Source organism: Miniopterus natalensis, chromosome 18, assembly GCF_054644295.1.
Source record: "Miniopterus natalensis isolate mMinNat1 chromosome 18, mMinNat1.hap1, whole genome shotgun sequence".
In the NCBI taxonomy this organism is placed as follows: domain Eukaryota; kingdom Metazoa; phylum Chordata; class Mammalia; order Chiroptera; family Miniopteridae; genus Miniopterus; species Miniopterus natalensis.
The window spans coordinates 12,332,615-12,352,133 of NC_142098.1; the positions used below are offsets into that span (position 1 = coordinate 12,332,615).

The 19,519-nt window shown below is 43.0% G+C and overlaps 1 protein-coding gene across 1 annotated transcript; it reads right to left on the reverse strand.

Moving 5' to 3' along the window:
• Window positions 1–1,734: 1,734 nt before the first annotated feature.
• CEBPG (CCAAT enhancer binding protein gamma) lies at window positions 1,735–7,034 on the reverse strand. The gene has a single exon (XM_016221080.2). The coding sequence runs from the start codon at window positions 5,202–5,204 to the stop codon at window positions 4,755–4,757; it is 450 nt and encodes a 149-aa protein (XP_016076566.1). The 5' UTR covers window positions 5,205–7,034; the 3' UTR covers window positions 1,735–4,754.
• Between the last annotated feature and the right edge of the window lie 12,485 nt (window positions 7,035–19,519).

The following is a 19,519-nucleotide window of genomic DNA, read 5'->3' on the forward strand; positions in this document are numbered from 1 at the left end:
CAGATGGCCAGCAGTAGCCACTTGCTCTGCCCCACGTTCCAAAGGAGGTAGCCAAATCCTACGTCTCCTCCCCACTGCAGAAATTTGTACAACTTAAGAAATATATTAGAGATCCTTCCAGAAAGCTGTACAGCACTAAATGACTTTCTAAAACCCTGGAAGGGCCTGCATATTCACTCAAGAAATAACTTGAGCATCTCCTATGTGCCAGTGTGCGATAAAAACATGCTTCCTTCCCTGGCTGGTGTGGCTCAGTTGGTTAGCACGTCATCTCGATACACCAAGGTTGTGGGTTCAATCCCTGGTTAGGGCACATACAAAAAGCAACCAACAAATGCATAAGTGGAACAACAAATCGAGGATACATCTTAAACAAACATGAATACATCGTCTGAAACATTGACAAGGGCCAGGAAGGAAGGTAACAGGATTCACCTTGTCTAGAAAGCCAGGGGGCTGAGAGCGGAGAGTTGAAAGTGAAGAGGGAGAGAGGAGGCTATCCAAGACATAAGGAAAGCTGTCCTAAGATGGCCCTGGGATGAGCTTGGGAAAGCCTGTAGCCAGAGCAAAGTGATATGAGACAGAATGTAAGGAAATGAAGTCAGCCTCATCCAGTGCACACTGGGGAACCAAAGGTCTGGAAAGCATGCAGTGGTCCAGGGAGACCAAGTCCAGGCAGAGAGGAAGATGGCTCTGCGGGAGGGGAGGGGACGGGGGGGGGGGGGAAACAGGTGCAAGAGGGACGTTTAGGAGGTAGAACTGAAAGGTGGTGATGCGGCAGGGCATCTGGCTCTTGCAGCTATTTCAGAGGGAGTGGCAAGACTTGGGTATTCAGACTGCAAAAAGTTTTAACATGTGTGACTGCCTCACTAACCACCCCAGTTCTACAACCCCAAATTCTCTAGACAGTTCTGCGTGACTTTCAGGCTTAGAATTCTGGGAGGAGTGGGCGTTCTGCCAGAAAAGAATATTTAGGGTCGGTGTTCTCCTTTGAATATATGTAAAGTGCATATGAACTCTCCAGATACTCATAAGCAGTGAAAGCAGCAAGTCTAAAAGTGCTTTTATTAAGGAGCTGGTACCTTCACAAATTATGTCCATAAAATTCCCCAAGACAAGATCCTGGATTCTAAATTACAACTAATTCATAAAAATGAAACGGGACATGCTACCCATAGAAATAATTGCTGTACTACAATTTCCATTAAGATGCAATAAGGAGATATTTCCCAAGACATAAATAACTGAAGGATCATCGAAGAAAAGTATCTAAATGGCATCTTCTCTTGAAACACTGAAGCCAGCTTCTTGGACTCAATATTTATGAATTCATTTCTATACATTCCATGGCATCATGTAAATGAAAACTACAGACATACCATAAATTGTATCATTAAGGGAAAGGCCTCACTGTGACATTCCTATCATATGAACAAATTTCCTGCCACTCTAAATGGAAACCACACCAGTTATTGCTTTCTCTATTCTAATATACATTTTTAGATTAGACCAGGTGATAAAGAACATAACTAAAGAGGCGCTCTATATTCACAGAAAACTGTTTCTATGCATTAAAGAAAATCCAGACTTGGACAAAACACCCTTGCTTGTCCATCCCATCCCCACCTCAGCCCTGTCCCAGGGGACAGCAGGGCATCTGCCTGCTAGTCAGAGCTGTGTAACATCTGGACGCTTTCTTGGTATCTAACAAAGAAACCCACAATGAAATAGTCATTATTCCAAAGTTTTTTTATTTCAAATTCATTGAAAGAAATAAAATTATATTTAAAAAAATAGAGTATTCTCACAAACTGAGGAAAGCCAGGAACAAAAAGAACGAGTTAAGTACTTTTTCCTGAGAGGCAGGTCTAACAGCTGTAGAATGGATTCCCTCCTTCCTAGCTTTTATCAAACAAAAAATGATTTCCTATTTCTAAGGCATCAAAAAGCACTTGTGTGCTAACTGGGTTGTTCAGGTACATAGTTTCAAGTCTCTAATGGGGATTAAGAAATAGCAAAAACTGCTATGATTTCCTTTATTATCAAGTTATACATACTTTTTTATGTAAATTTGAGAATTTCATACTCGTGACTGGTCATGTGACCCTCTTCTGGTCATATTTTATTAAAATCTTACTACTTCTTAGTAAGAATGTCCAAAGTATCTGAGCTCACATCCCCAAAACTGAAAGGGGCCAGACACCAGGAAGAGCTGCTCTTGATCTCACCACTTGCAGCCAAGACCAGTCAAAGCACCCATCTGGGAGACTCAGGTACAGCTAGAAACTTACATACTGAAGCCTAGTTCCTAAACAACAGGACCTGCCAGCAAAGGCAGATCAAATCCTAATGGTTCCATAAGTAACCTACAGAACAAAAGTTACAGAAGTCATTTTATAGTTCCCAAAGCTCTAAACTTACCCATCCCCCATACTTGATCTCCCTCCATTTTATACTGATAAATCTAAATCTATCAAACTAAGAACTTGCATTCCCAAACACTTCAGTAAGACAGTGAAGACAATAGTTAACATTTTTGTACTATGCATAAAGGGCTGCTTGTGCTCAAGTTTTCATTTGCATAGGTAACAAGAAAGCTTGAACTCATTTTTCCAAATTCCCAATTTCATGTTCTGATTTGAAATATTGAGTACACACTCCTGATGATTTCCCTAAAGCTTCTTTTCTAAGAGAGTTAAGTCAATTCATATAACTGGTAAACATTCATTCCATGGAGACATCAATTTCTGAAAGATATTTTTTAGTAAGATATTAAAATGTCTGTAACACCTACTATTGGTGCTTAAAGATTCAAGTGACCTAACTGCATCTCCAATTAGGTTAATTATATAACATTGATCAGCTATTAAAGAGTCAGTAGGATCTGTGGGTATCTCCTAGTTTGTTATTCAAAACACCTATTACCAGTAGGTCAATAGTCCAACCAAAGTAAACTGGTGTTAGACCCTAACAGAAGCCCCTATTCTGTCTCTTGGCTCTATAGGGAGTTAACCCTCCTGGGACAGCAGCTCTCCTGGAAAAACAGTGGGTTCCTGTCACTTGCAAAAGGGGCTCATGGCAGGCTCGTGGCCTTAATAATGGCTTTGCTGAGTTTCAGGGAGCTGTGATGTCTCCTGCCCAGAAGAACACAGCGCTCTTCCACCAACCCAAGGGGACAACTTAAGTTACATGCTGGTTACACTGTTCCAGGTCCTAGTATGAAACAGCAATGTGGCCAAAAAAAACCCACATTCAAATGAGATACCTGGTAACAAAAACTTTTTAAATCAGACGTGACTCAGTCTCTTGTCACCAGCCCAGACACCAAAAAAATAAAAATTAAAAGAGGAAAAAAAACCACCCACAAAGCCAACAAATTTTAGCCAGAATTGTGCTGCTAAAAATAAAGTCAACAAGGACAATCAGAACTACCAACATTGATATAAATCAGACTAGAGATTCCCGACTTGATTGCCATATTCTTAGTCTCAATAAAAATGTCAATATCCTGAGTGTTATCAGTATTTTCTTTCTAAAATAACTTATGGGATATAAAAGCATACAAATAACTAAACAGAAGCAGTGGTACAAAAAGTCTGGAAGAACAGCTAACTCGAAAAAGAAATATCACAAAAATATAAAAAGATGTATTTAAGTGAAATAAATTAAAGGTTAAACCTTACACTTTCAAGTTTTCTTAGACTATTATTTTGGGAGTTGATGCATTTTTCTCATAATCACTTGGTTAAGTCCAAACACCAAATAGTCCTTCATAAGAAGTTTTTGCCTTTAAAACTCATGGCCCCATAGCAGATATTTCAACACAAGTCAAACTACCTACTGAACTGGAATTCCAACTCCTAATCAGTAGCTTCTGTGATTAAACTACTAAGACATTTTGTTTACTAAGTTGGTTGTCAAAATGGTATTTAAAAAAAAAAAATGCTTACTTTACTAGCATCTGCAGAAACTAAAATTTTAGTACATAAGTTTCTATAAACTACTGAGTTTGGTGTGTTTTTTTAAAGGATACCAAAAAAATGCTAATCCAATAACCCAAAGGTATCCCAAAAGCATAATTCTAATATGCTTTACTTGTATTTCTTAAAAACCTATATGCTTCCTAAGTGTTATATTTTTAAGCCAAATGGCTGCATACTGCCTTTAAAATGCAATGGGGTTTCTTTACTTAACCTGACATTGCTACTCAAAAACTTATACTTATTGGGGAACCAGTAATACTTATGCTAAACCAAGGTTTATGCTATACATAACATCACTCCAAATTACAAAGTGATTGGTTTCTATAGCCCTAAGGATTTTTAATACATAATTTAGAATAAAATCACAAATAGATTATCACAAACAGCATTCAACTCTTAATCCAATTAACCATATCCATCAAAACCCAGAACTTTCTGTGTGACCTGCCAGTTCCTCATTCCTTTTGTTAACCTAAAAAAGAAGCACTTCTTGGGAAGTCAGGATTTATTAAGAACACCCAGGTCTGGGACTTTTTTTTTTTTTTTTACCATATACCTTAAAAATTTGTTTGTCCCAGTATCATTTAAAACCAGAAATTCTAATTACATGGCTAACATTTTAGCTAATCAATTCTTCAGTGCTGATCCTAGAAAACAACCTTCAATGGATCTTTGGGGAACAAGACAATGTTCAACCATTGACACAAGTGGTGTAGGTCGCCACACCTTTAATGTTCAAGCCACAAGTAGTGAAGTCAGGAGGGGTGCCATCTACTGTCCTGCATTATCAGAATTTGTCATATTTTCAGTGCTACTGGGTTGCACGTTGTCTGCAAGGTTGTGCGCATGCTCAAGAAACAAATCTTTCAGTACACTTAATTCCTTAGTCAGCAGTTTAATTTTTGCTTCCAACCGTTCATTCTCTTCTTTGAGCTGATTCACTCTCTGCAGGGTATCCTGTGCTTTCTGCTTGCTTTTCAACCGGCTCTTTTTCACAGCCATGTTGTTCCTTTCTCTGCGCTGACGATACTCATCACTGTTTCGATCCATGGGTGAGCTCTTTTTGCTTTGCTTGCTTGGAGGCGCCGCCTTGCCTCCTCCCCCAGGGCCAGCGGGCACCAGCTGAGGAACCTGCTGCAAGCCGCTGGCATGAGCTGGAGTGTGAATAACGCTTATTCCGTTCACTCCTGGAGTACTGTTCTGCTGCGATATCTTGCTCATTTGGGCACTCTCCCTTGCCAACACAGAACAGGCAGAAATGAGGGCACAGTGATCAATGGTTTCCACTCTACACTGCCAAGAAATCTTCACATGTACCTAGTTGAAGAATAAACTGCATTAAAATATTTGAAATGACAAGATCAAATGAGATTAAACGTGCATGTACCTAACAGAAGGCCAACATTGATTATGCTGAGGAAAGTCTACAGCAGCTGCCAACTGTTCCAATGTTTCAGAAGTCTAAGCCATTTAACTGAGGAAGGTAAGCTAGTAGAGAAGCACCATAAGGCCAAATTCAGCCCACATGAACCCCTGAGGGTACTGCCCATCTGTGACTGTTTTCAAAAATGGGAGGAAAAACACAAGAATACCACTAATTAGACAACACATATGAACTACTAGTGCTTGGCAATCTGCCAGAGAGAAATTTGAGATGTTTGGTTTGAACAGGGAATAGGTGAGTTCAATTATAATAGAAGAGACACCGACAGTGCAAGGGGGAAAAGCTTCCATTGCTGATTGAAGTTGAAATCCAATGCTGCAGCAGAACGCCCCACTCGTGTTCATCGAGAATACTGTCCTAGGGTCGCTACATGCTCCTTATTCCAATAGGCAGAGTGCGTCACCAAGGACTTGACTTCTTTCCCAGAGGGTGTTTCATGGGATATTTTGAAAAGGTGGGTTTTGGCTTGTTTTTATTTTTTGAATGACCTCAGTAATAGTTTACAGAGATTTCCTAAGTTAGTTTCTTGAATCACAGATTTAGGAGCTCTGAGACACCCAATATGCTTCCCCATTCCACCATGCTTCTAATAGTGTTTCTTTCTTGTTGACATAATTAAAAAACACATCTAAACACAGTCAAACTAAAACCACAAGGAAAGAAACAGAAGTCCAGGAACTGCAAGTACTGGGACTGAGGCTAGACAGAGACTGAGCAGCTGCAGTGCCTGCGCCCACCTCACTGCCGGGGGAGCTCAGGGGACATACCGGTCCTGAAATAACTAGTGCTGCTTCAGACATGAAATCACAGTTTCAAAAACTAGTCATATCTGGGTTACTATAAATTCAAGTAGGTCACTACAGCTGCCTCAAGATGTGTCAAAAAGCACACCTATCTTATCATCATAAAGTCACTTCAAGACAAACTGGCTAAGCTGAGTGAACCGTGTCCATCAAGAAGTCATAGCATTCTTAAAAATTTAGAAAGCAGTGTTGTGAACCATAAAACTATACCTTTCTCTTTTCACAAAACTACTAAAGCTGTATGATAAAAAAACCTGGAGCCATAATTATGAAATGCCTCAAATGAGTATATCTCACAGTTCTTCAGAGAAGCTCAGTTAGTAAACACCAGTAGCTTCACCCAAACCTTTAGCCGGGCATTTCTATATGAACGGATGTCTGCTTTATAAAATCTTTGCTTTTAAAAAGTCCATATACCCTTTCGGTTTTCGGCTCAAAGGTGACCTTTAAGCAACTTTCTTCAGTCATCCCGAATCCAGGTTCATCCAACACCAGCCATCTCCCCCATGCCGCCGAAGTTCGAGTCCAACAAGATCAGTCATATACTTAAGTTGCACCAGTGGGGAAGTTGATGCCACGTCTGCCCTGACCCCCAAGATTGATCGACTCCTTGGGTCTGTATCCAATAAAGGTTGGTGATGGCATCGCCAAAGCAATCAGTGATTGGAAGAGTCTGAGGATTACAATGAAACTGACCATTCAGAACAGAGAGGCCCAGATTGAGCAGTACCTTGTGCATCTGCCCTGGTCATCAAAGCCCTCAAAGAAACACCAAGAGACAGAAAGAACCAAATAAACATTAAGCATAGTGGAAATAACCACTTTTGATGAGACTGCCAACAATGCCCAACAGATGCAGCACCAATCTTTAGCTAGAGAGCTCTCTGGAACCATTAAAGAGATTCAGGGGACTGCCCAGTCTGCGGGCTGCAATGTTGATGGCTACCAGCCTCATGACATCATAGGTGGCATCAACAGGGAAGCTCAGTTGGTTAGAGTGTTGTCCCAATACACCAAGGTTGTGGGTTTGATCCCTGGTCAGGGCACATACAAGAATCAACCAATGAATGCATAGGTAAGTGGGACAATAAAACGATGTTTCTCTTTCCTCCTCCCTCTCTCTCTCTCTCAAATCAATAAATTAAACAACGGAAAATATTTCAATTAAAGATCATTTGATAACCAACAATTTTTTTTTTTAAGTCCATATATCATTACTTTCAACTGTTTTTAAAGCCACACAGGCAGCCTTGAGCTAGTGGGGCATCTGTTTCACTCCAGTACTACAGCAAGATAGAAAGCTCCCTTCCAAACCATGATGGATATCTAGTCCAAGGCTATGGTCAGGAATGGACACTTCACAATTTCCCAGACAATTACCTATTTGGTAGAAAGTGAACATAAGTGTTTTATTCAATTTTAAAGAGCTCATTGAGCACCTCTCCTGGGATCAGCTCAACAATCATGACCATGTCATCTTATTTCTCTCATTTCATACAGTGTACCACTTATATTTAGTTTTTAAAGCTAATCTCTACAGTCACCTCAACAGTAACAAAGGGGGATGTAGAACGGTAAAATGCCTTCTGACCGACAACACACCATCAACTGCCGTCACTGAAAACTCTTATTAAAGGCTCCAAACTCATTGATGTCCATGCCCATTTTTGTACCCAAAGATAGGGAAGGGCTCTTTTACCTCAGTCTGACTCATCTTGCCAAGCAAAGTACTAGGCTGAACACAGTAGGCGAGGTTTTGAAAATGAGCCCTTTGGCTTGAAAACAAAGAGTATCATCAAACTGGTAAAACTGTAAGAAAGGGAAACTTGAGGTAATAAAAAGAACTCCAAAAATGTTGTTGGTTTTTTTAAAAAAAGTCCTTTAGCCCCGGCCACTGTGGCTAAGTGGTTAGAGCGTCAGCCCGAGCACAGAAGGGTCGAGGGTTCAATTCCCAGTCAAGGGCATGTACCTGGGATGCAGGTTCAATCCCCAGCCCCGGTTGGGGCTCGTGCAGGAGGCAACCAATCAATGTCTCTCACATTAATGTTTCTCTCCCCGCCCCCCTTAAAAAGCAATGGAAAAAATATCCTTAGGTGAGGATTAAAAAAAAAAGTCCTTCAACTAAAGACAAGCCAAGAAAGTAGCTCTTAAAGTGAAGAGATATCCATTAAGGAAAATGAACCAAGTAAAGGGAGTCAAAGAGCCAAATGGTCTGAAAGACTTAACTCCCAACAGATTATTGGTTTTGTTTTTACACTGAGCAAATAGCTGCCTCTAAAATTTACACATTTTACAGTTTACCCTGTCATTTGTGCTTTTGTTCCTTCCACAAACATTTGAGCCCCTACAATAGCCAATAAAATAAGTTTACTTCAAATCTGGACATTCAACCCTACATGCAAGTCTGGCTCCTATGTGAACAAATACTATTCCAAAGTTCAGTCTACAGGAAGCAGGGTGGCGCCTTGTTTCCCTGAATATGAATCATTCAAGCAGGAAGCAGTAGGAAAACCGAAAAGCAGTAGCACTCAAAGTGTGGTCCTTGGACCAGCAACATCATCATTTGGGAACTTGTTAGAATTACAAATTCTCAGGCTGCCCAGATCTAGGAATCAGGAGCTCTAGGAATAGGGCTGGCTGAGCAATCTTGTTTTAATAGGACCTCCATGCAATTCTGATGACACCGAAGTTTGAAAGCCACTACTGCAGATGACAACAGATCTTTAAAACTGGGGAACATTTTTAAAATTCAAATGTCTTCATTCAAATCAGTAACACCCTGAAAACTCAATGTTAGAATGAGCAAAACAAAAATCAATTTTCATTTGGGAAAATAAACATGTCAAGAATTTTCTAACCTCTTGTCATTTTCCCCCACATATGTACAATCAGACATTCCTTCCTGGTCCCCCCAAATAAAATTTTCACTCAAATTTCCTCAGTGAAGGTCTACATGCCAAAATATTTATAGATGTTTCTCCCTTTCTCCAAATCTGTTCAATCACTAACAGGTGGCAATTCTACCCCCACTCAGGGAAAAAAACTACATCCACCATCCCTCTCCATCCCAATGCCACAGAATTACCTCAGGCTGACATCATGGCTCAGGCTGACATCATCTCTCAGGGGCACTGGTCTCCTCTGGTTTATTTAGCATGTTCCCTCCAACCACTGTCTCCAGAGCAATCTAACACTCAAACCCAAGTGTATCACACGCTCTTGTTGAAAATTCTGTGGCTCCCACAAGCAGGATTAGATCCAAGGTATTAAGCCTCCCTCTTGCCCCCCCGCTCTCCTATACTTCACACCTCAATACTAAACCACCACCAGGCCTCTAAATGGCCGGTGCTTTCTCTTTTCTTTGTGCTTCTGTCCAGTTCGTTCCCTGGGTCTCTTTGTCAACACCAACTCTACAGTGTGTCTCCCCGCAGACTAACCTAGAGACCTAGAGGCAGGACTCTGCCCTCATCTCCACAGGCCCAGCGTCTGGTGCAGGGCTAGGCAGACAGTGGTGGTGCTTAAGGAATACTTGTTGAATATAGGCTCCAAAGGCTAAGAGAAAATGTTTTTTAATAAAAGTCTTATAAAAATGAGGCACTCTAGATTAAAATCTCTTAAAATAATCGTAATTAAATCAAGAGTATTACTAAGATATCATGGTCTTACTACCTAAAGTTCAGAGTATTTCTTAAAAGTGTACGGTTAATACCTTGGATTTGATCCTGTTTGTGGGAAAATAAAAATACAGTTCCATTTGCTACCATAAGTCCCCAGTCTATACAGTGAACACCATTCTTGCCTAGCCTTTGCTTCATTTCAGTTATTTTCTACTTAGTCTCATTGTTTTCCAATTAATAATCTCAAGTTCTTAGGCATGTGCTGCCAGGGTGTGACAACTCTGTACTACAAGGAAAGTCAAGGTAAGCAAAGTCAATAGATATCCAAGGGAGCAGTTCTTTCCATTTAGTTGTACTGCTTGCTCCATGACCCAAAACAGGGGTCCATGAAGGAGGGTCCATCCCTTCAGGGAGTATATAAATGAGAAGAAAATGTATGGTCATTTGTCTTTTTTAAATGTCATTTTAAAATCCACTTTTGGTGTGATAACATACACAAAGAAACAGTACACACACATTATTTATAAATATACATCTATTAGGAGATGTGTTCTGTTTGTTTTTACTGATAGGGCTGGAAAGCCTACAAGGTAGAACAATGTACGTTAACTACTAGTACAAGATACCAGTATAAGAACCCATGAAGGCATCCTCTCTCAAGAATATGCAATAAACCTGGAACTGTGGCCACCTGCATTTATCATTACTGTGATCAGCTGCGGCAATCTTAGACCTTACGTCCAAATTCAGCCCTCATGAGGTCCTATTTGTCTTTACTAAGCACTCAACATGTGCTGTCTAAACCCCTAGGGAGGAAACCACCTCTCCATGATCAGATAACCTTGCTGGTGTGCTCTTGAGAATTTAAAGGATATTCTGGGGGAGGGGAAAAAAAGTTTTGTTTCTGTTTTTTTAGGCACGTATTAAAAATGACTGAATCAGCCAAGGGTGCCCATCAGAAGCAGGAATCAAGAAGTTGAAAAATTCTTCAGCCCATTAGCATCCTGTAATTATTTAACCTTGTTTACAGTAATTTCTTCCAGAAACAAGGAATCAACTTTAAGAACAGCTTATCCCAAATACCACTCAAGTGGTGATAGCTGTCCAGATTTTAACTTTTAAATATCAAAAACTTGGATGCAGAATTTCTTGGTAAAGCAAGCCCTTACAAGTTTACTTCGAAAACTTCTTTGGGAGTCGCATAACCTATCTGACTTTAGAGACAAGCTCTTCAAAAATAAGGATTCAAATGAGTGTAGACTCAGAAACAGAACTACCAATTTTTGTGCAGCCCCTAATGTTAAAACCTACCTGAAACTAAAACATTTTAAGATGCCTGATTAAGCATAAATCCCAGACAAGAGGAAAACCAAACGCTTAAACCTTCTGAATAAAAACATACAAGCTTACTTGGAACAGATTATCCTTCCCCTCAAACCTGCAATCCCATCCTCTCCACCTTAGACACCTCGGCTAGCTGTTGCCTGCTGTGTTCCCTCCACCCGCTAACCCAGCCCTTTCCAATTCAACTCGTGGCTGCCGCACATTCATCTCACCTGCGTTCAACAGTAAACAGCGGGGTATTCAGGCTAAGGCTCCGTAAGTGACACAATAGTATTTCTGTAAAGTCACAAGGTAAAAATCAACTGCTCTCCCTGACTATCCCTCTATTGACTTCTGAGCAGAATTCTCGACGACCCCACATGGAGCAGTTCTGGAGGAGCAGGACATATCCTATGTGGCACTAAAATAAGATGCGGTCCACCTCCGGCTCTCCTGGGAACACCCTTTATCCCCAGGGGCCAATACGAGCCGAGCTTGTCACCACCGCACTAGCACAGACAGCCGGGCTTTGGAGGGGGCGCATCTCGTCTTCTGTCCGGTCCCCGGCCGGCAGCGCGGGGCGCCCGGGAAACGCGGGGGTCGGCGGGCGGGGCCCGGCGCTGAGCGGCAGCCAGGGATGAGCTCAGCGCCCCGCCGGGTGTTGCCGGCAGGTTGCATCAGACGCCGCGCGGGGCCGCCGCCCGCGACGCCGGCAGCGCGGGGCCTTCCCGGCCAGCCGGCCGCCGCTCTGGATCTCCTCGGGCTGGGCCTGCGCCCACGCGAGCGGCCGGCTCCGCCGCGGCCTTCTGCTCCTCCTCCAACCCCCCACCCCAGCCCGCCCGCCAGTCCGCGGCCTCCTTACCTGCGCCTCCAGCCCGCCCGCCCCCAGGCGGCCTCCACTCCAAGCGGCCCCGCGCGGCGCGGCCCGACCCGACCCAGGCCTCGCAGCTAGGAGGAGCGACGGTTACGAAACCCACAGCCTCCGCCCGTTCCGCAGCCGCCGGCTTCCCTTCCTCGCCCGGGCCGCGCGCGCTACCGCCGCCGCAGGACCAATGGGAGCGCTGACCTGCGAGCGACGCGCCCTCCCCTCGCGATGGGCAGCACCGCCAGCCAATCGCGGGCGGCCTGGCTGCGGGAGGCGGGCACGTGGCGGAGGCGTTGGCCGCGGCCAGGAGGGGCTGGCGGGAGCGGTGGGAGCCGTTTGGTCGCTAGGGCGGGGGGCCGCCGGTGGTCCCTGGACGGTTCGCCGGGGGCGGCGGCCAGGAGCTGTGGGCCCCCAGCCGTGGGAAAGGCTCTGTGGAAGTTGGAGAAGCGTAGCCCTGCGAAGGCAGCGTTGTCTTTGGAAAGCAGTGCCCTGAGGTGATTGAATCACCGAGCTCTGTTTTGGTGTCACCGCGTCCTGCGCAGTCCCCTCGCGGCGTCCCTCCCAGGGGCGGTTTCCGGGAACAGCCCGGCCGACCAGCCTCCGGGGACGTTGGGCGCCCTGCCGACGGCTCCCCGCCCCCGGGCCCGCGCCCCTCAGGTGGAGCCTGGAGAGGCTCCTGGACCGCACGGCAGGGAAGGCAACTGCGCACTTGTTGCAAAATGAATGAAAGTAAAAGTGTCCGAACGTAGGATTCGTGTTGATGTCACGCTGGCGAACACTGCAGACTGGGCTTCGCGGTTGGGAGAAACGGGTGGACTTTCCACCATCGACTTGGGTGTGGTGTCTTAAGGTGAACAGATTGAGAGACGTGATCGCAACAAGTGAATGGCGACCCAGTTTGATCGCAGTCGAGTCGCGGGAGGATCTGAAAGCGCCTAAAAACCAGGAAGCCGCCGGCTGGGCGGAGGGCAGAGCCCTCACCGTAGGTTTGATTGCTTCCTCTTTAGCAACGCTTATCGTCCCAAAACTAGAGTCTTTGAAAGAGGAAACATTTCTTCATAGCCCAGGCCATGGGGACCAGCTCTCTCCGCCTAGGACTGTTTCGAGGAATCAGGAAAGAGATGATAAAACATTTGCAAAAATAAAGATAAAACATATATATAAATAAAAGGGCTGTAACTAAAGATAAACAACGATAACCATAGGGGCACAGTTGATTGAATGACTCATCTACCGGGTAGGCAAAACCGGTGCGCGGCTTTCACTTTGGCCTTCAGGGTTCTGAGTTGAAATTTCTTCGATTGAGGTTTTAGCACTATTAAAGTTGGATTATATTTTGTTGCAGAATTAAAATTTTACCCTGACCATTTCCTCATCACTTAAAGATTGTTTGGGGGGGGGGGGAATATTGCATAGTTATACTCGTTTATCCTTTGGTTTGCTAACCACTCTGCCAAGGGGGCCCAGCGCGCTCCCTGTGTCTGCCTGGGCAGGCCTTCTTCCACACTCAGCAGGTCTAGTCCATGCCAAGGAGACTAGAGTATTTCTTTCCTCCTTAGCTGATAATTCTTCTGCTCAGTTTGCAAGTATTTTTTTATTTTTGGTGCCAAGTATGTGCTAAGCTCTGGGGATTTAGCAACAAACAAGATAAACAGGGCCCCTGGCCACATGGAGTTTACACTTAGAGCCAGCAAGACAGACATTCAGTAATTACACGGTTTTTCTGTTGCCATACTAAAAGAAGTACAAGATGCCGTGAGAGATTTTAAGAAGGGAATCAAACCTGGTCTGCGGGTTAGGGACAGCCTAGAAGATGAAAAGGATTTGGCTAGGTGACACAAAGTGTCTGAGAGAATGTCTTATCTAAAGGTCTTTGGGGTGGGAGAAGTTTAAGGCCTGAGTGGCTAAAGCGCAGTGTCCCAGTGGAGAGAGGCCCAAGAAGGTTTCTGGTTTTACCCTAAGAGAGATGGGAACCCTCTGAAAGACTTGCTCTTGCCATAAGGAAATGAGGAGTCTGGTGGAGGCTCTGTTTCTGGGATGAGATGTACCATGCTGCTTTCTTGCAAGTCACGGGGACCCAAGCCATCATAATAAAGTTTTCCTGTATAGCTCTCTGACTCACTGATACCCAATACTGTACATATTCTACAAATGCAAGAATTTGTAAATAGGTAGTACAATTAAATCTCCTCCAAAGGACTTGAGAAATAGGATGTCCTGTTGGTTGAATAGGCTAGTTACCTGAGAGGTACTATTTTTAACTACCTTAGTTACCTAAAAAGATACGGACTCTAGTGGCAGCCTATTCTGTCCACAGCTTCACCTCTTACTGGTTGTGTGACCTAAGACCTCTCCGGCATCTGTAAATGGGAATAACAGTATCTGCCCAATGGAATTACTGTGAGGATTGCAGGAGTTAATGTTAGCCCCTGCAAGAGTGCCTGCCAACTATAAGTGCCTGTCGTCTGTACATGTAAAGATAGGTACAGGTCATCTGGGCACATCTGCAGAGGTAATCTATATCTTTTGTGGGCCCAGATTATTATCACATCCTCACTCCACTGAATGAGCTCTGGTTACCTGTTACCAGAATGATTGTAATTCAGATTATTCCAGTGCCTATGAAGAACAAAACTGATGACAAATAAGGGTGGATTTTTTTGGGGGGGGGTTGTTTATTTGTGATATATGCCACACTGGTCCCCATCATGGCAATGTGATGAGCTTTAGAGACAGAATGGGGTGATGTTGGCCAGCATATAACCTAACTGAGCCTCTTTCCTGTACAGAGGGTTGACCTCACAGATGTTATGAGGGTTAAGTAAACTGACAGGAAAAGAAGCCAGCATGATGCCTAGTAACAGAAGGCACAAAGTAATCTGTCCATCCAAAAAGAATTGCCTACCCAGGACCCAGTTCTTGGTTTTTAATACCATTCTCCAATAAAAGGAGCTGGGCTCCTTGGGGAAATGGTTGAGTCTGGGATTGAGGCAGGGATATGCAAGAGAAGCCTGGAGCATTTTGCCTGCCAGAAAGTAAGAAAGCAAAACAATGGGTCTGCGTCTTAGCTCAGGCTGCCATGACAAAATATCATAGACTGGTTGGCTTTAACAACAGAAATTTCTTACAGTCCTGGATGCTGGCAAGCCCAAGATCAAGTGCAAACAAGGTAGATTTTATTCTGAGGCCTCTTCTCTTGGTTTGTAGGCAGCTGCCACCTCGCTGTGTGCTCACATGACCTCTTCTTTGTGTGCATGCCCAGAGAGAGAGCAAGCTCTCTAGTGTCTCTTCTTTTATGGGCACTGATCCCATCATAAGAGGGCCCTCATGAACTCATCTAACCCTAATTACCTCCCAAAGACCCCATTTCTAGATAACATCATATTTGGGATTAAGGCTTCAACATATGAATGGGGGGCGGAGGCCCAGACACAAACATTCAGTCCACAACAGTATGTCAAAGGGTAACAGGCGCCAAATGAAAGAGCCCCCAGTGCCCAGAGAGCCCCAGCGCCAATTTGAGTGGCAAAATAAAGAATGTAGTATTGGATTATAACCCAAAGCATAAAATATGTGTGAGTCCAAGCTGATATAAATAAATAATTGAGTACATAAATGTCAGAGAAGAGACAAACCTCCCAGGCAGAAGAATTCAAGGTAATTTATGTCACTACTCCATCCTCAGGTGGGGGAGCGTAACTCCCCACTCTTTAATCCGTACCGGAGGACATGCTTTTATTGATTTTTAGAGAGAGAGGAAGGGAGAGAGAGAAACACATCCACATGAGAGTGAAACATGGATCGGGTTGCCTCTCGAACGCACCAGAGATAGAACCCACAACCTGGGTGTGTACGCAGACTGGGAATCGAATGTGTGACCTTTGGTGTACGGGACAATGATCCAGCCAGCTGAGCCACACCGGCCAGGGCTAACTCTCCACTCTTGAAGTGTGGGCTGCACAGAGTGACTTCCTTCTGAAGAGCAGAGCATGAAAGGGAAAGAGAGAGAGTACATTTACAATGGAGAAACCTGACAGACACTGCAGCCAGGTGATCAAGGTCAACATCAACATAGACCCTGTTGACATAATGAGATGAAAATGGCACTTAACCTCTTTGATCTTCCTCTCAAGAACTCATAAACACAGGCTAACTTTGAGAAAAACATCAAATGCCAATGCAGTACCTGACCAGTGCTCCTCAACACTGTCAATGTTATCAAAAACAAGGGAAGTCAGAGGAAGTGTGACAGTCTGAAGAATCCTAAGGAGACTTGACAGCTAAATGTACTGCGGTGTCCTGCATGGGATCCTGGAACAGAAAAAGAACACTGGGTAAAAACGAAGGAAATCCCAATAAAGTATCGACTTTAATTTATTTGACAAGGCATCAATATTAGCTCATTAACAGATATACTATGCTAATGTAAGATGTTAATAAAAGGGGACACTGGGTGCAGGTGTACCTCCCTCACCCCCCCATGTCACTCACTGTGTTACTAGGCAGACACTACTGGTTATCATGGCCTGCAGCAGGTAAGAGTCTCCATGCACACAAAACAGTCAGAACAATGTCCCCTCAGTAGCACCCAAAGCTCTCATAGAGGTTAGCAAGTTACTCACCTATGGGATAGGAACCTGCCACATAGAGGTTATTTAAGCTTGACTTCCAAATCAAAAAGACAAAAGAAAGAATTGTTAGAGTTGATCACATAAATATTTGAAACTTTTGGATATAAAAATACACCATAAATAAAATTAGTAACAAATGAGAAACTGGAAAAATATTTGCAGCATATAAAAAGTATGAATATCCTTATCATACATGAAACTTTTAAAAAATACATGTCTTTATTGATTTCAGAGAGAGGAGGGGAGAGGGAGAGATAGAAACATCAATGATGAGAGAGGGTCATTGATTGGCTGCCTCCTGCACGCCCCACACTGGGGATCGAGCCCGCAACCCGGGCATGTGCCCTGCCCGGGAAATGAACCACTGTCTCCTGGATCCTAGGTCAATCCTCAACTGCTGAGCCACACCGGCCAAGCCGTACAAGAAACTCTTAAAAATCAGTAAATCAAAAGATGAAGAACACAATATTAAAAAGGTCAAGGGACATGAACAAGCATTTTACAAAGAAATACTAATGGACTGAGACATGCAAAAAAATATCTTATTAAAGAAATACAATTAAATCAATGAGATACCATATTTTGTCTATGATTGTAAATCATCAAAAAGATGATGGCTCCGTTGGTTGGATCATCGCCCCGTACACAAAAAGGTCGAGGGTTTGATTCCAGTCAGGACACATATGCAGGTTGTGGGTTCAATCTTCGGTTGGGGTGCATATGAGAAGCAACCGATGGATGTTTCTCTCTCTCTTAAATCAATTTTAAAAAACAATGTTAGTAAATGACATTAGTGAGAAGGTAAGGAATAGGCACTTCATATATGGTCAGTGGGAGAGTAGTTTGTTGTAAACCTTTCTGAAAGGTTAGTTGGCAATTTGCAATAAGAACCCCAGAAATGGCCCTAGCCGCTTTGTCTCAGTGGTTAGAGCATCAGCCCACAGACTGAAGGGTCCCAGGTTCAGTTCCCGCCAAAGTTACTTACCTCGGCTGCAGGCTTGATCCCCAGCTCCGGTCGGGGTGCGAGCTGGAGGAAGCCAATCAACGTGTCTCTCTCACACTGATGTTTCTCTCCCTCACCTCCACTTCCACCCTCTCTAAAAATCAATGGAAAAAATATCAAGGATTAACAAAAATAAAATCACAAACACACACACACAAATAAAACAAAACACCTAGACGTGTGTATACCCTTTGACCCAGCAAATCCATTTCAGTCATTTATTTTAAGAAGATCATCACACATCCACGCAAAGATATAGGAAGTGCATTACACCCTTGTTTACAGTAGCAGGGAAAGAGAGAGAATTCATCTAAATGTCCATTTGAATGAGCCTCAATGGTGGTGAGCAAATCCTCAAACTCAGCAGGAAAAGATAAGCCCAAGGTAGTTTACGGCCTTCAAAGGAATGGGATTATGACGGGCACTGTTACTGGATTTTTTGCCACCGTTTTTTCTCTTGTCTTCTTGTCCCTGGAGGAACTGAGTGCCTATTTGTATGGATTGCACTATAATTTGACCATTAGTGCACAGAACTCTATCCACCCCACCTGATCTGAGGTGTTGATGAAAAATGTCCTCCTCTGGGCTGTCTGTAGTTTGAACCATGGATGCAAATGGTGCTCTGTGACAATCCAGTGACTGAAAGTAACCTCACAGCGTGATCTGATCACAAATTCCTAACTGGGCAGGTCATAGCATAGTCACACCCCAGGCCTATAATTTCTTTAGAAAAAGGCTTATCTTCATTAAACAAACCCTGTCCATTGTTCTCGCGCATCTAGGTTAACACACCTATGAAATGCCAGAGTAATCTTTCTCAGACCTTTGGGAGGCACAACCACCCTCAAGGGAGCCAAGGTCTTGTTAACTATCCTATAACCCAAGCAGAGGTTTCCCCTGCCTTACTTTCTCCTTCACCTTCATGTAGTCTTCCTTATGTCCCCTCCATAATTCCAAATTTATGAAAATAACTGCAAAATTGTCATTCTACAGCACATTTCAGATCTTATTTCCTGGCATGTTGTCAGGCTCAAATAAACTCAAAAAAAATCCCTCCAGGTCTGGGCATTCTTACATTAGCAGAACAAAACCAAGATCAATTACTTATGTTCTTCCTTCTTTCAAAAATAAATGCATGCTTAGTTTTGGAAGAAATACATAATATATATTATATAGAATATTATAAGTCTAAGTTTAAAAACTGACCTTACAAAGATCAGTTTGATTAGATTCATTCTTCTGCATAAATTTAACTTGTACCAAATCTTACACAAGTGTTTCTTTTTAAATTGAGGATTTATACAGTAAAATATATATTAAAATACATACATTTTAATGACAAGAGGTGTTTTCTTTTTACAAAGAGTGTGAATAATTTTCAAATAGCAACAAAAACTTATGTTTAATAAAGCCTTTCATATTTCTAGAAGGCACATATTTGCATTATCTGGAATACTGTATTGAATATTGTCGGATCAGAAGCTCGTAAAAAATGAGAATTGTAATATTATAGAAAATCATGAAAAAGTCACCAATGGATGGAAACAACCCAAATGTCCCTGGGTAGATGAATGAATAAACAAAACACAGCATATCCATACAATGGAATACTATGCAGCCTTAAAAAAGAAGGATATTATGCTACGTTAAATAAGCAATCAAAAGGACAAATACTGTATAATTCCATTGTATGAGGTATCTAAAGTAGTCAGATTCATACATTTAGAAAGTTGAATGGTGGTTACCAGAAGCTGGGGGTAGGGGAAAAAGAAGAATTATTGTTTAATGGGTATAGAGTTCTAGTTCTGCAAGACATCAAGTTTCAGAGATCTCTTTTTCAACAATGTAAA